Genomic DNA, 17,142 nt, shown 5'->3' on the forward strand with positions numbered 1-17,142 from the left:
CCCACCGCTGGCGTCATCGCGGCCCCACTCCCTGCCGCTGGTGTTACCGCGGCCCCACCCCCCGCCGCTGGCGTCACTGCGGCCCCGCCTCCCCCCCCCATACCCTCACGGCACCGGCTGTTCCCCGCCTGCTACCTGCGGCTGCCACCGCTCCTCCAGCCACATCTCTTACGGCCGTGGCCGCTATTATACCGGGCACTCTGCCCCCCTGCGCTGGCGTTCAAGCGCCGGCAGCACGCCCCGAGTTGCCCCCCGGCATCGCGGCAGCGCAAATGCCCATGGCTAATCCCGTCCCTGCCGGCGTTCCAGCGCACTTCCCTGATCCCGGCACAGCGCCGCGTGCGTTGGGAAACGGGGGGCCCCCGCCCCCCAAGCCACCCCGTGCCGGCGCTGTGGCATCTGCAGGGGTGGCTACAGCTTCCGCCACTCCAGCTCAGTCTCCCGGCACCGCCGCTCTGGCAGTGCCATTCCTGCCCCTTGAAACAGCAGCCACCCCAGCCCAGCTTACGAGCTCCCAGCAGCTGCACACCGCGGTCCAGCCACTGACTAGCCCACCGGACCCCATGCCCTCTCCGCAGCACACTCCTGCCGCCTCCACGCCGCTCTTCCTGCCTCCCTCCACCCCGAGATCATCTCCTGCTGACGGGATCGCTCTCCCGCTCATATCAGCGCTGCCCGCAAAGCCACTAGCCCCGGCCCACCCTCCCGCTCCTGGTGCAGCTGCGACCGCACCGGAGGCCACGCCCAGAGCTGGACTCGCAGCGGCACCTCAGCCTCCCTCCCCTGGACCGCCCAAAGCGTGGCCGCCGATCGCCGCCGTGGCCTCGGACCGGGCCGTGCCGTCTCCACTACACCCTCCCGCTTCCGAGCTGCTGAATGCCGCAGCTCCGCCACCTCTCACATTCCCCGGCCCGCCCGTCATGCAGCCAACTGCCACCATGTATCGCTACGTTGACCTCGTGATGCAACCCACACATGCGTCATTGCTACACCCGCTGACTGCTTCCCTGCCTCCGTCGTCTCATCCCGTAGCCGACCCAAACAGCACCGGGACACGGCCGCACCCCCTGGAACAACCAGCCGCGTTTTTGCCTTCCATGCTCCTGGCAGCGAGTGAAACTACTTTGTATCAGAATTCGTCCGCACAGCCAGGCACACAAACTGTGCAACGAAAAGGGGGAGAGTGGAATATGACAGCTGCTTTAACAAATACAGGACAGACAGAGAACTATTTTGCCCTTGCAAATGCTAACCCTTTGATCCCAACACAAAATGAAACACTAAACCCTGAAAATTCGCCAACATTAATCCCAAAATTAGAAAACGCCCAAAAATGCTTTGATGATTTTCAGCTAACAGACTGGCATGAAGTCAGATGCCAGATTTGCAAAGAGGAAAGTTTAAATCATTTAGCTATGCCTGTGCTATTCAGCCAGCAAGCCAGTGGTCCTAGAACATGGGTAGCTATCCCACCTTATGAAATAAGAGTTGCGAAAAGCAATAAAGGACAGTGGTATCTGCTCCCCATATTTTAAGCAGCTGCTGAAAAGTACCCTGGAAGGACATACACTCACGCATAATGACTGTAAAAATCTTGCTAGTAAAACTCTCACAGACTCACAATATATGCTATGGGAACTCAAATGGAGGAAACTTCTTACAGGGGTACTAGCCACTTATAGACTCAGTACTGATGCAGACCTTCACACCCTTACCATGTCTAAGCTGACTGGTGACCCTCCTGATGAACAGAATGATAATCAAATGAATTTACCCAAAATAGCGTTGGATGACATGAAAAAGATGGCTCACAGGGCCTTTCTGCAAATTCAGCCCACAGGAAGTTTTGAAAAAGACAAGAGTTGTCTGAACCATTTACCACGTGTGGACCGGGTAATCCAAGCAGCAGAAAGGCAATGTAGCGATGATATAGTTCGCCTAATAATGATACGGGACATTATTGAAAATAACATCAATGCAGAATGTAAAAGAGTTATCAAAGCCCTGGGAAAAGAAAAACCCACAGTGCCTGAAATGATTGATGCCTGTAACAAAATTGGGAGTCCACAGCAGGTGGCAACTATCCAGGCAAATGAACTTGGAAAAATTCTAGGAGAAAAAATTGAGAGGGCTCTTACAGCTCAAACAGCACAGGCAGCACAGGCAGAAGCACGAGACCAAAAACTTACTAAAATCCTAGCTGCCTTGCATCTAAACTCCCAGCAACAAGGAAACACTATGGATGTTATGCAAACTGCTGTAACTTCAGGACCTTGCTACTTCTGTATAAAACCCGGCCATATCATGAGGAATTGCCCAGAAATCAAAAGGGGTGCACAAGCACCAGATCGCTGCTCTACCTTCAAGAAGGGAAATCATTTTACTTGGCAGTATCGATCCAGATATATGAGTAGAAAACACAATCCAAAAAACTCCAAGGCGAACGCGCAGCGCCATCGCGTGACGAAAGAAATAGTGGCATCTGTCACGATCCGCTATTAATACAGAGCGGGGGTCGTGATGGTTCGTTTGATCTCAGAGGTACAAACAGGCAAAATGCAGGGGACAAAATCAGTTTATTCAAGAACAGCAATGCATTTTCATTAAATGCCAACAACTCAGTTGCGATAGAAGGGAGAGATATAGGAAACAAAGTATAGAGAGAGAAAAAGAAAAAGGAGGGGATGGGAAAATAGCTACCAACAGACGAGACAGACGTCCTCACGGGCCAGCCGATAAACGAGTCTTCATCTGTGGGGAGTACTCAAGGGTCTTTTCCAGAGGGTCTCTTTTTATAGTCCTTCTCCAAAGCGAGTGGCCTCTGGCCAAAAAGTGGGAAGATTTATGGACCATTGTGTGGTGCTGTGGGAGACAGGTGTGGTCGTGCAGTACATGGAGTCTCCAGTTGGTACAACACAATCTCCAGTTGGTACAACACAATCTCTGGTTGGTGCCACAACAGCACAGTCCAGTGAACACAATACACCAGCACAGTCACCTGACAAGCATCCATCTTGGCCAGGCCAGGAAACCATTGTTGGGAGTCAACCTGGGTGGGGGTCCTCGAGGTCTCCTTGCGACGGTCGAGAGGCAAAATCGAGGGAAACTTCGGACCAACCCTTACAGCATCCCAGACACCCAAGGTAGAATTTGTGATTACCCTGACTCAGAAGCACTTTGCTTTATCGTCAGCAGAATCTCAAGCAATGACCCAGGCTTACTACCCCCAGGGTCCTGGTGTACTTTGGCAACCTCCAAGCCAACAACCTTTTTAAAAGACAGTTGGATATGACTATATTTCAACAGGGACTACTGGGACTTTGCAAAATAGACAAGACTTTTTAGTTGTTGGTAAAGAGAGGAATGGACTGCTTGTTTTGCCTTGTGTAATATCTGTTAACTGCAATGAAGAATTACGAGTGTTAGCCAAAGCCTGCTATCCCCCATTGCATATTCCACCTAAAACTCCTATAGCTATTGCTATAGCATTGCCTATGGGGACTGCAGATCATATGCCACCACACTGCTTCTCAGTTGCGCATGAAAATCCTGAAATTCTATGGGTTCAACACATAAGTCCACAACGACCAATGATAACTTGTGAATTGTCAAATGGTGGGTTTCAAATTAATATCAAGGGGATGACTGATATGGGAGCAGATGTTTCTGTGATCTCTTATTATTGTTGGCCAACAGATTGGAAATTAATAACTCCTCCAGGCACTCTCACAGGCATCGGAGGTGTTACTCCGTGTTTGCAAAGTGAATCTGTAATCAGTATTACAGGACTGCAAGGGAAAAAGGCATTGGTCTGTCCCTATGTAGTGCAGAAGCCCATCACAGTGTGGGGAAGAGATTTGCTTTCTCAATGGGGAGCCAGAATTGACCTGTGTTTTTTGTAGGGGCCACTAAAGCACTCAGTACTTTAAAACTGACCTGGAAAACTGACACCCCTGTCTGGGTTGACCAGTGGCCCCTGCCAGATAATAAGCTGAGTGCCCTTAGAGAACTAGTGGCCAAACAGCTGCAAAAAGGCCACATCAAACCCACTAACAGTCCTTGGAACTCACCTGTATTTGTAATCCACAAGAAAACTTCTGACACCTGGCGATTGTTACATGATCTCAGAAAGATCAACGCAGTGATTGAGAACATGGGCCCTCTCCAACCTGGCCTGCCCAACCTTTCCATGATCCCAAGAAATTGGCCACTTGTTATTATCGATTTAAAGGACTGTTTCTTTAACATTCTGCTGCATCCAGACGATGCCCCTTGCTTTGCCTTTTCTGTTCCAAGTATAAACTTGCAGGAATCGGTTCAAAGGTATCATTGGATGTTTTGCCGCAAGGCATGAAAAATTCGCCAACTATCTGCCAATATTTTGTAGCCCGTGCACTGTCACCAGTCCGTGAACAATTCCCACAATCAGTCATTCTCCACTACATGGATGACTTGCTCATCACAGCACTGACACAAAAACAAATGGAAGAGACTCGTAACAGTGTTGTTGCTGAAATCAAAAAGGCTGGACTGGTGATCTCTGAATCAAAAATACAAGAGACTGCTCCCTGGAAATATTTGGGTTGGAAACTAACAGAACAGTCTATTGCACCTCAGAAGATTCGAACTGATGTTCGCACTTTGCAGGACTTGCAACAGCTTTTAGGAGAAATTAATTGGGTTAGGCCTGTGTTAGGAATCACTGCTGATGAACTTGCTCCACTTTTCGATTTGTTGAGAGGAGACAATGATATTAAATCCTCTAGATCTCTCACTCCTGAAGCTTGCAAGGCCTTGGAAAAAATTAGCAATGCTCTGCAGAACAGACAGACACATCGCTGTATTCCTGATAAATCCTTTTTCCTTGCCATTTTAGGAGAAAAACTGAGACTGGGCGGTCTCATTTTTCAATGGGATTCCTCTCAAAAAGATCCGTTGTTAATAATTGAATGGGTTTTTCTTTCTTACAGGTCGCCAAAGACAATCCTCACACCTTTAGAAATGATGTCTCAAATCATTATCAAAGGCAGAGCAAGGCTTCTTTTGATAGCAGGTCATGAATTCGCAATTATCTATTTGCCTGTGAAGAAAACCTATTTTGATTGGGCAATGCAAAAATCAGAAGACCTGCTGTATGCCTTGCTCGATTTTCCAGGCGTTTGCTCTATTCATTATCCGGCACACAAAATGATCAAAGCTAAATTATGTTACAAAGAAAAACCCCTGATCAGTGAAGAACCTTTAGATGCAGCCACTATCTTCACTGATGGGTCAGGGCGAATGCACAATTCAGTAGTTACATGGCAGAATAAAGATACTAAAGTGTGGGAACAAGATGTTCAGAAAGTTGAAGGTTCTTCTCAGATTGTTGAATTGGCAGCAGTTGTAAGGGCTTTTCAGCTCTTTCGGGAACCTTTCAACCTAATCACTGATTTGGCATACGTTGCCAATATTATTAAGAGAATTGAGGGATCTGTTTTAAAGGATGTGAACAACGACAAATTGTGTCTTTGACTCACCTGTCTCTACCAAATTCTATCACACAGAACTAATCTTTAATTTGTTTCTCACATTAGAGCTCATTCAGCTCTTCCAGGATTTATGGCAGAAGGAAATGCACAAGCTGATGCATTGGCATCGGCAGCATCTGATGAAGAAGTTGCAGCGGGCATTGAAAATTTTACCTCAGTACTTGCTGCAACTCCCCTGCCTAACACTATTGAACAAGCCAAATTAAGTCATGCGTTTTTTCACCAAAATGCACAGGCAATCAAACCAGATTCTCACATTACCTTAGAGCAAGCACAAAATATTGTACGAGCTTGCCCAGATTGTCAGCTTGTTCAACCTCTCCCTTCTTCAGGAACCACCAACTAATGAGGGTTGGAGAGCTTGCAGAGCTGGCAAACAGATGTTACCAAGTACCTCTCCATTGGTAAACTTAAAAATATTAATGTCTCTGTTGATACGTTCTCAAATGCAGTTTTTGCTTCTGTACATACAGGAGAAACAGCTAAGCATGTTTGCCAGCATTTTTCACAAGCTTTTTGCTATTTGGGTATCCCCCAAGAAATTACAACTGATAATGGTCCTTCGTATGTTTCACAAGAATTAGCTGTATTTTTAAATGACTGGAGTCTTCGCCATATATTTGGCATTCCCCACTCTCCCACGAGTCAAGGAATAATAGAAAGAACACATCAAACTCTAAAACGTATTTTAGATCAACAAAAAGGGGGAGAAGCTCAGGCTACACCTCAAAGGAGGTTGAATAAGGCTTTGTATGTTTACAGTTTTTTTAATAGCTCCGCAGAAGAGCCTGATCCCTCCATTTATAGACATTTCTTGAACAACAAAAAAGCAAAACTAAAAGAGCATCCCCCAGTTTTGATTAAAAATTTAGAATCAGGACAAATAGAAGGACCATATAATCTTATAACATGGAGGAAGGGGGTTGCGTGTGTTTCTACAGGTGGAGGACTCAAATGGGTTCCAGCGAAGAACATGAAGCCCTACTGCGCATCTAAGCCTGCTGACGCCTCCACGTCAGCCAGTGATCCTGCAAGTAGAAGCCAGGAAGCAAGCACCCAGACCTGGACTGCGCAGAATCATCAGGAGAAAGTGATCTGCCAGAAACAGCTGAAAAAAAGAATGGAGTTTTATCTTTTGCATGAGTGCATGTTGCTTTTATTCTCTTGTTTTAGTTTTTGTAGTGAAGCTTTACCTGTCAATCAACCAAAGACAAATGTCTGGGTTGCTTTAGCCAAGTCTGCAGGCTCAGATACCATCTGTCTATCCAACACAAGCCCTGAGAAACCTTTTTCAACCTGTTTAGTTGGAGTACCTTTTCCAGAAGCTTTTGACAATGTTACTTTTGATAAATATTGGCCATATGATAATCACCATGCATCTCTAAATCCCAGCCAGAGACACCAAACTTATATTGATAATTCTAAAGTTGATAAATCTGACCTTCAAGAGCTCGAAATCCTAGGCTCATTAACTATAGATACCTGTTACTTCTTTCACTTCCTAGGAGAAAACAGCCCTCACTTAAACATTACCCCATATCACCTAGTTTATATTAATATGACTTCTTGGTGTCATCAAACTAAGCTTCTTACATATGATGAACCTCATACAGATCGTTTTAACAAACTTCCAATTCGATTTCCTAAAGGAATTTGGCTCATCTGTGGAGACAGGGCCTGGCAAGGTATGCCTTCAAAAATAGATGGTGGCCCTTGTGCCCTGGGGCAACTTACAATAATTGCTCCTAGTGTCAAAGAGGTAGTCAAAAAGAAAACCAGGAGGGTTAGAGCCTCCTCGGGACATTAGTATGAAAGTGACTGTGATAGTGATTTTCACCCTTGGAGTTCTGGAAAATCAATGGTTACAAGCATTTTTCTACCTCAGTTGAGTTCTTCAGTTGCATTGAAACAGTTAAACAAGTTAGGGTGTTGGCTCAGCAAGAAAGTCAATGCCACCTCTACTTTGATCAGTGATTTGTCGACAGATGAAGAGGCGGTCAGGCATGCCACTTTACAAAATAGAGCTGCCCTTGACTATCTTTTATTAGTACATGAGCATGGCTGTGAAGATTTTCAAGGATTATGTTGTATGAACTTATCTGATCATTCTGTTTCCATTCATAAACAGCTACAAAACCTAAGGGATTTAGCTAACCAAATTACAACCAATGACCCATCTTGGCTAGACAGTCTGTTCGATGGTTGGAGTTTTGCACCTTTGCTAAAGGAACTCTGTAAAATAGGCTTGATTATTCTAATAGTAATAATTGTAGTTTTAATATCAGTACCCTGTATACTTCAATGTGTGCAAAAAATAATGAGTAAGACAGTGTCTAATATCTTAGTTGTTCATCAGAATGGGGGAGATGTTGGGGAAGATGAAAATGGAAAACCTTATAAATATGATTGCCTGGCAAAAGATTTTGTGAAAATGGAAACTCTAAATGAGATTGAAATGAAAGCCATCTTTGAGATACCAAACCTTTGTTGGAGTCAGTAAGTCAGGAGTTTCTCTGAATCCTTTAGGGAGAGATCAGAATGCAGGGATTGAGTTGAAACCTTTAGATGGATTGAAGTATATTAGGCCTCTCACTTATAAGGCAGAGGTGAAGATTTAGGTTGTAACATAAGAGAGAGAAAATAAGTAAGTAAATGGAATAAATTTTAAGCGCTTTTAGTGAGCAAAAGGTCTTAGATGCCTGAGAAGTAGTACATGTTCTAGTGAAGGTTGAAAAACATGCTAGTGTTTTCTTAGAGGCTCCAAGAACCTAGCTTCAGACATAATAGAGTTAGAGTTAAGAATATTGCTTAGATTTTTCAGTTAGAACAAGATAGGCCATGAACCTAATTTATACGTAGCCTGGCGTGCTAAAAAACTAGAATTGTAATAGGTTAAGAAGTAGTGGTCCGAGTCTGGTCCGATTCTATGTCTTAGTTTGCTCGTAAGTTTCTATAAAAGAAGAGGCTTGGAAAGAGCCGTTGCTTTTATGCCACAGCTTTTGCTCTGCTTTTGCTTTCACCACTGAAATCAACACCCGAGAAGAAGATAGGAGCTGCCCGGCTCCTCTGGCCCTGCTGGGACCACTGGGAGCTTCTGCTTTTGTTTAGGACTTTGAGCTAGAACCTAGCATGGACTTTGTTAGCTTTGACTCTGCTTTTGAGACTGATGTGCTTCTACAATAAATAACTTTATAGCAACTATTAGCCACTTCGCTTTATACATAAAAGAAGAAAAGGCCCAACGGTGTGGGTGCACAAGAGGCACCCGGAGGTTCTCCGAAACCTCACATTTGGTGCCCCATGTGAGGAATTATTACCCTCCTGGAGGTTCTACGAAACCTCACAAACCTTAGTTACTGAACAACTAGAAAACAATAGTATGGCCAGCTGAAAGTAATCCCCTCTTGACTGAACAATCCCCTTTGCTTGCAGACAGGTCCAAGGGTCAGAGAAGACCCTACTAGCTTGGTAAAGGGGGTCCAAAGAGTAGTTTTTAGGGTTTAAAGTGTAACACAGTATGGTAATGTAATGATTCTTATAGGCTGTATGTAAATGCTATAAGACTTGTATCTTGTATTAGATTGGTTAGTGAGAATTAGAATATTCAACACAGAAGATTTATTGTATTGTAACAGGAACCTCACTCTCTTACTTCTCTTACCCCTTGCTCTCTCTTTACTCTTCTTACTCTTGCCCTCCTGCTCTTACAGGCCTGCTCCGAGCTGTGACTGGCAGCTCCAAGCAGGGCCTTTTACCCACGTCCTTTGCAATAAACCACAATTTTCAACACCTGGCTTTAGAGATCTCTCCATCAGTCCCAACCATCCAGACCACTGACGCTCCTACAGATGACCATTGTAGTTCCTTTCCAAATGAACTATTCTAGTATATGCTATTCTATTCTAAGACATATATATAAAGAATACGGGTCTGAGCTCCTACCAGAAAAAACACCTAGCGCAGTGCAGTACAGTACAGCCTGGCTGCTAAGGAGCTCCTCCAACAAACAGCATTTCAGCCATGAAAGTGTTTGTGATCCAGCCCTCCAGCCCCCAGGCTGAGGATGTGAGAGCAGAATTAAGCAACTTTGTGTAAATCTGAGCTCACTCCAGGGTGACAATCTCTAAAGTAAACACTCCTCAACCCCTCTCTATATAGCAGCATCTCAGGGTCTTTTACCATTTCATTCCTGGACTCCATGTAATCCAATGCCACAGATTTATATTAAGGCATTATGTTGTTTTCACTTTTATTCGCCCCCAATTTTATTTGGCTGCAAGTCCACAGAGAACAGAGATTTCCTTCAAATAACTCTGACATTTTGGGGGACATGATAATTAGTTTAGAACTCATCACAGCCTGTTAGTTATTTAAATTAATCATGCTAGAACCACATTAACTCTTTAAGAAATAGGCATCAGCTTTTCTGTCATGGCTGTTACATCCTTATTACTTCTCCTGTCCTGGCTGAGATAAGATGTCCAGCTTGCAACTACATCTCCATGCCAGATATTTCTTATACAACTGGGGAGTCCTTTGTGCTGCCAAGCCAGGTGCGTGCATTAACATTTTCAGAAGTGAAGTCCAGAGTCACACCATCTGGGGTTGTGCTATGCTATTTGTCCTCCTCCTGCATAATAAATGAAAAAAAAGTTATTTATTTTTACAATAAATAATATAGTTAATAATATCACTAGTCAAAGGCTGAATAAGGAATAGGAGATCACAAGCATGGTCTGAGGTGCTTGTTCACATTCACAGGTCGATGTACCTTGCCAACTCTGCAAACATTTTCCTCCCTTAACTGTATCCAAAAATGGGAGGAAGGATTGAAACTGCATTTTCTGCCTGTAGCGCCTCACACATCTGTGGAGCCAAGTGAAAACACCACCAGTGGAAGAGAGATAACTGCCTGTTCCTCTCCTACTTGAAAGGAATGAGGTGTCTACAAACTGTTGGCCTGATGGTAGATAAGGCCAGATACAGCAAAGTGAAAGAAGTAATGGGGTAAACCATAAATTCCATAGGAATTCCACTAATTACTCATTTAAGACTGTGCAAAATCTCTGGATTTAGAGAAAAAGAACAGAGACACAAAGAAAAAAAATGCAGAGGGTTTACATTAGAAGGGGTCTTAGGCATTAGGCATTTTGGGAAGTCTGTACCTCTCAAATACCTCAGCCAATGGGGAAAGAGAGAGGGAAATGTGGTCGGGAAATTAGGACAAAAAGCAGGCTGCATCCCCTAAAAATTTTGAGAGACCGCAGGGGAAATGCCCCACGGCCTCTCCCTTTATTCAAATAAAGTTACAGGACTCCTCTGTCTCCTTTTTGGACATAAACCTCTGGTGTTTGTGGATTAATTTCCCTGACACACTGCTGCTTGAGGCTTGCCGCATGATTTTTAGGGGACTCTGGGCCATGCAAGGTCGTTCCTCCAAATCCATCCTTTGTACAAAAGCTGCTCCTTTTTTGACGGTGAATGTATCAGTGCAGCAACACGGACTGGCCATGCCCCACCCGTGACCCGCACAGAACACCGCCTCCTCCATCCCACTCATAGCTCTCCACTCAACTTTTCTTCCGCCTCACACGACATGTGGACCTGCCCCGTAAAGGCTGATGCAACGCCAGGAACCATACACCCACGCACTCCATAGACGGTGTGGTGGAGAGCGCTGCCCCTTTAAGTGCGCCAGTAAGGGAGGGGCGGGGCTTGCCGTGCGGCGGGGCGCGGCGCGGTGCGACGCAGCGCGCCGCGCTGAGGTCAGATGCGAGTGGGCGCCGTCACAAAAGGAAGTGGCGGCGGTGACGGCTGTCAGCGCAGGGCGGGGAGCCTGTCGGGCAGCGCGACGGCGGCGGGGCAGCGGCAACAGCAGCAGCCTGGGCGGCGGGGGCCGCGCCGCGCCATGGCCCAGCAGCAGATGAGCAGCTCACAGAAGGCGCTGATGCTGGAGCTGAAGTCGCTGCAGGAGGAGCCGGTGGAGGGCTTCCGCATCACCCTGGTCGACGAGTCCGACCTCTACAACTGGGAGGTGGCGATCTTCGGGCCCCCCAACACCCTCTACGAGGGCGGCTACTTCAAGGTACGGCTTTTCCCCGTTCGGCCGGCGGACCGGGCCTCCCGTCGCCGCGGATGTCCCGGCTAGCTGCCGCCGGGGTCCGCACTACTCCTCTTGCCGCCTGCCGGGCCTCTTTGTCGGGTTCGGAGGGGCCGCGGCGGGCCTGCGGTCACTGTTAGCTCCTCTGCTCTCCGCGGGAGGGGGCCGGGGCCTACGGAAAGAGGGAAAGCAGGGCGGCTTGGCGCCGGTAGATAGTGTCGTGCAAGCTGCCCTTCCCCGCCCGCTGCCGCCGGCGGCGGGGGGACGATCTGCAGGGCAGGCTGGCTAGGGGCCTGCAGGGCCTCTTCTCTCAGGATGCCTTCTGGGAAGAGGAGGCCGTGTTATAGCTGACTCTATTCTGTTATTTCTCACTTTTAACCCCAAAGAAACACAGGTACCTCATGGCAGAGAGCAAATTCTTCCCTTTGACCCCCAAGTTTGTTCTCTTGGCTCTAGTCTTTGTATATTTATTTTAAAGGGGCTTCCCTTGATAGCTTCGTTTGTCATGTAGGAGAATCCTGTGTAGGATGACTAACTCAAGATAAAAGCTGTGAGGTTTTTTTATTCAAAACTTCGTGGACTTCATGACTGTTTTTCGTGATTTTTTTTTTTTCCCCTCTGGTTTCCTTTTCTTCTCCAAATTTCTAGAGGGCAGCCTTCAAAGGGTTATAGCAACACATAATTGGTGAAGGTAGATAAATTAAAAGCATTTATCTCTGAGTCTTCCTGTTAATCAAAAAATGTGTTTGTGGTTCTCTTGTAAATACAGTAAACACGGAATCTGGCACTGCTGCCCCAGAAAAGGGGGAAAACTTAAATTCTCAAAACAATTGGAGGAAGAATTGCATGACTTTTCTTAAAGGAAGCAATTGAAAAGCCATAGTACCTGCAGAAGATATGTTGCATCGAGCAGACCCCTTTGCACTTGATGTCTGCTTGGTCTCTAGCAAAATAATGCCCCCTTTAGCTCCCTTCTCCCAGGAGTTATTGTTTTAGTAGTGGCTCCTGTGTCTCTCATTTCACGCCCTTTGATTTCTGTCAAACCGAAATAAATTTTTGGATGATTTCTTTGCTTGGCTGACATGCATCTTGGCCTCTCTGGGTGTTCTGGATTCAACTGGGATGGAGTTAATTTCTTCTCAGTAGCTGTTACGGTGCTGTGTTTTGGATTCAGAATGAGAATGGTGTTATTAACACACCAGTGTGTTAGTGTTTTGCAAAGTTGTGTTTATCCTGTCAAGGACTTTTTTCCTTGTCTCATGCTCTGCCAGTGAGGAGGTTCGCAAAAGAAATTGGGAGGGAACACAGCTAGGACAGGTGACCCGAACTGACCAAAGGGATATTCCATACCTTAGAATGTCATGCCCAGTATATAAACTGTAGGGAGTTACCCAGAAGGGCGCCCAATTTGGGTTCAGGAAGGGGGAGGGGTCTGGCATCAGTCAGTGGGTGGTGAGCAACTGTATTGTGCATCACTTTTTTTTTCCCCTTTTTACTATCATTATTATCATCATTTACCATGATTACTGTATTTTACTTCATTTTCAATTATTAAACTGTTCTAATCTCAACCTACAAGTTTTACTTTGATTCTCCTCCCCATTCCACCACGGTGGGATGGGGGGGGGTTGAGTGAGCGGCTGCATGGTGCTTTATTTCCAGCTGGGCTTAAACCATGATGCTGGGTCAAGGTTTAAGAGCTTTGTTCCACAAACTCCGAATTAACTTGTAGCATGTGGAATAATAGATTTGTGTTCAGTTTGGCTTCATTATTTAGAAGGAAGGGAAGGCTTTGGCACAAGGCTTGCTTTTTGTAATGAGTTGGTGGACATGCTCATGTAGGTGTGATAGGTATATTCTTAGACTCGCCTCCATGATTACTTATTCTGGAAGTTACTCTAGTCTGGGATTGGTAATTGGGCCATTTTTACATCTGAATGGTTTGACAGCCTCTTCCTGCACTTACATTACTCATCCATTTTTTTCAAAGAAATCACAATGGATCAAAATATTTTTGCTTGGAGACTATGTTTTTGTAATTGTTCTTGGAAAGAAGTTAAAACAACCTATGAAATAATCTAGGAATGTGCATTAACAAGTGTAGACTTTAGGCAAGGTTGCCGGTTGCCTTACCTCAGTATTATGAATGTGATATCTTTTTTGGTATTTTATGTCCTTGAAATGTTGTACCTTTCTTGTAATCCTTCTGACCAGTCCTGTGATGCTTATTTTGAGAGTGGGAGATGAAGGTCTCATGATGCCTTCACCCCTCCATAACAGAGGAATTCTCTTCAAGCATCATGACTGAAGTCCCTCATATGGTGTTTCTGTCTCACCTTCCCTCCATGAGGAGCTGCGCATGGTGGGTTTTGTTATGGTAGTGTTTGGTCTTTGGTTATGCATCTTAGATTCTGAAAAGTGATTTTTAGACCCTTGTTCTGTGACTAGGGAGAAGGAGTCCTGTGGTCCCAAGAAGTGATGTTGGCTTACTTTGTATTGGGCCTTCAGGCGAGCTTTTAGATGTGTTAGACTTGGCTTGCTGAATCATTTAGAAATAAAATAAAGTTGGGTATTAATCTTGTGGGGTGACTTCTATGATATATTCATAGTATATGCAAGGTGAGCACTAGTTCAGATCAGCATCTGATTTGTTTTTCAGATTTCTTGACTTGATGAAATATTTAGCTTCATCTTGTTTTGTCTTTTTAGTTTTCTAAGATTAGGTAAACAGGATTAGAAATATACAATCTAACTTTAAAAAAAGTTTGTGGCAATGAGAGTTTGGGAATTTTCTTTCACTTGAGGTGTGATTTGAGGGTAGGAACTGGAGGGGAAGGACAAAGGCTTCTAGTTAAGCTAAAGTATAAATATTTTGAGAAAAGTCTGTGTTTAATGTGACCTTAAAGTGTTAGTGCTAGTTGGTTGGGAATACAAATGCTTGATTTGTGCTCGTGAAACACTTCTACCTTTTAACAGGTTGTTTTTTCTTGAATAAATATGACCTTTTATCTCTGGGTTGTTTAACTAGCTGCACAAACTGAAATGAGGGAAGTCTTCTCTTTGTACCTTTTTGACAGGAGCTACTGTTGTTAAAGGCTGGTTCAACATGTCAACAGATTCTGCTTTCAGTTGCTAATCCTGTAACCAGTATTTGATAAATTGGAGCAGAAAACCTGTCCCCCTGAATGTTTGTTTAAATGGTAGATTATCAGTATCCTAGTGCTGTCTACAATAAAGGTTGGGGACTTGTTAAAAATTCAAGCACAGCATCTAAGCATATTTTATAAACTAATATAGCATGCTCAGGTTTACTGCAGTACTTCATAGTTTAAGACCTCCTAGCTAGATGGAAAGGGCAGCAGTCTTCAGAAGCAACCACTTTGTGGAGAGCAGCTTGTATCAGTGAGGGATAGGAGCAGTCCTGAACTGCAGCCCCCCCTCATGCAGTCAGCTAAAAGTGTACATCTGCAGTAAAGGTTGTCACAAGCCCAGATGTTTCTGAATGGCTGTCCTTATCCCTGTTAATCTTTGCCTTATCTAGTGACTTTATGTAGCTATTACTGGGAATAATGTTTTGGGCAACGCTTTGCTCATGTTCCAGATCACCACCCTCAAGGAAGGAGTTATTTCATACACTGGTGACCTCCCATTCTTGTGCTGGAAGCCAATATTTCAGGGAAAGTGTAAGTAAAAAATTATATAAATAGAAACTTCATTATTAGATGTATAGTGCTGTCCAGAAGCAGAGGTTGACCAAGTTTGCTGTGTCAAGGAAACAAGAAGAATGAACTGCACTGTTAGAGTTTGATAGTTCTTAGGACAATTTATTTCGTAATGTATTTTTGCTATATGAAGGAGCAAATCTTGAAACAAATGGGGGAGGGAGGAACCCAAGCATTATGCTTAGTTTTTTCAACTAATTTGGGAGCTAAATACTTGTTAAAGCATTACTTTCCCTGCTTTTTGTAACTTGTTAACCGTGTGCTGCTTAGAGTTCTGTATTGTTGGATCTCAGTTTCTTCCAAGTGATTTGTTTTGCTTTCAAAGCAACTTGCAATATGGGAGAATACATTTTTTTCAGAGTAGTGAATTGATATGGAAATTGCAGATAATTGTTGGCAAGTGTGAGCACCATGTTTAAAAGTTTTGGTCTTATAGGATGCTTTCTAGAGAGCTTAAAAGTAAGCAAATAGAAGTTGTAACTGGTAGAACACAACTCCACAAAAATATTTCTTGGTGCCAAGGAACAAATGTGTGGTACTCTGAGCATAAAAGCTGCCTTCTGCAGGCCTCTGCATTGCAAGGTGCTACACAGCTTCTCTGTGTAATTATGCTTCTATTTTTGTTTTCTTTAGGTATTGTTGGTGCTAGTAAGCAATATGCCTATCTGTAGGATAGGATCACCTATTGTTAGCTATCTCCAAAGTGAAAGAGATATGAAGTTGTCTGTAGGCAGGAAGGCAAGAAACATCTGATACTGATTCATGGATCATAAGCATACTTTATGATCTCTAACTCTCAGGCCTGGGAAATACCTGATTGACCCTCACTCTGCTGTTGCATGTGGGTTTTTGGGTGGTTGGGTCTGTGAGACCCACACAACCCCCTAGACTGTAGACTCTTTTGGACATCTGCCTGGCTTCAGGAGGCAACAGGCAAGATAATGATGGTAGCCAGCTTCCAGCCTTTCCCCTAGGACTCCTCTGATCCAAGTAGGGATATTGCATATGCTAAGAAGCACAGAGAATGGTTTCCACTTCTAATACTGCCTGAGAATAGAAGATTGTGTGCACTTAGGTCCTGTTGTATGGCAAGAGGAGACCTTGCCTCTGCCATGAGGATAAAAATAGAAAGCTTTCCATTTGGAAAGATTGAGCACTGTCAGTTTGCATAATTCATTGTTTGGCTGTATTTGCATGAGTCTGCACAGAGTGATCATTGGATAAGGTAAAATAAAACATGACTTTTTCTTGGATAGCAATGTGAAGAATTGTGCCTCTTGAGGTTTCTTGCAAGTCTGTTCAAGAAATAATAACTAAAAGCATGTGCATAGCTTTAGATCTGGTTTATATTATGGAAATTAATGGGAGCTTTTGACTCTGTAGTGTTAGAAGGGTGATGTTAATATTTTGTTTGCCTGGTAAATCCTTAAGATCTCTGCTATTGCAGTGATGTTCTGCCAGTGTCTGAATGTTGGACCACATCTGTAACTTCTCCAAAGCTCAAACATGTTTTTACCTTGCTGTTTCTGAAGTCATGTTTACACTGCCTGTTATTTTACAGGGTGATATATTTACACTGAATGTTTTCTTTTTGATAACACTTTAGTTGTAATCTATGATGCTCATTTTATATCTAGAGGGTAGGAAATGCCAGAAAAAAATGCTTGCAGAACTTTATTCTTTTCTTTGACATCCTGCTTGGCTGTGTAGTTTAGGGCCATCATCAGATAGTCATAGTAATGTGTAGTATAGGCTAAACAGCCAAGATATTATCTTGAACTAAAATGTA

The 17,142-nt window shown here is 44.4% G+C and overlaps 1 protein-coding gene across 1 annotated transcript in view; it reads left to right on the forward strand.

Moving 5' to 3' along the window:
• The first annotated feature begins 11,301 nt into the window (after positions 1-11,301).
• LOC148220292 (ubiquitin-conjugating enzyme E2 R2-like) overlaps positions 11,302-17,142 on the forward strand; it is a 128,771-nt gene continuing 122,930 nt past the window's right edge. Inside the window, exon 1 of the mRNA XM_088155562.1 lies at positions 11,302-11,616. Within this exon, the coding sequence (XP_088011688.1) occupies positions 11,302-11,616 (315 nt within the window). The remainder of the gene's footprint in view (positions 11,617-17,142) is intronic.

The sequence above is a fragment of the Sturnus vulgaris genome, chromosome W, assembly GCF_052056855.1.
Source record: "Sturnus vulgaris isolate bStuVul1 chromosome W, bStuVul1.hap1, whole genome shotgun sequence".
NCBI lineage: Eukaryota > Metazoa > Chordata > Aves > Passeriformes > Sturnidae > Sturnus > Sturnus vulgaris.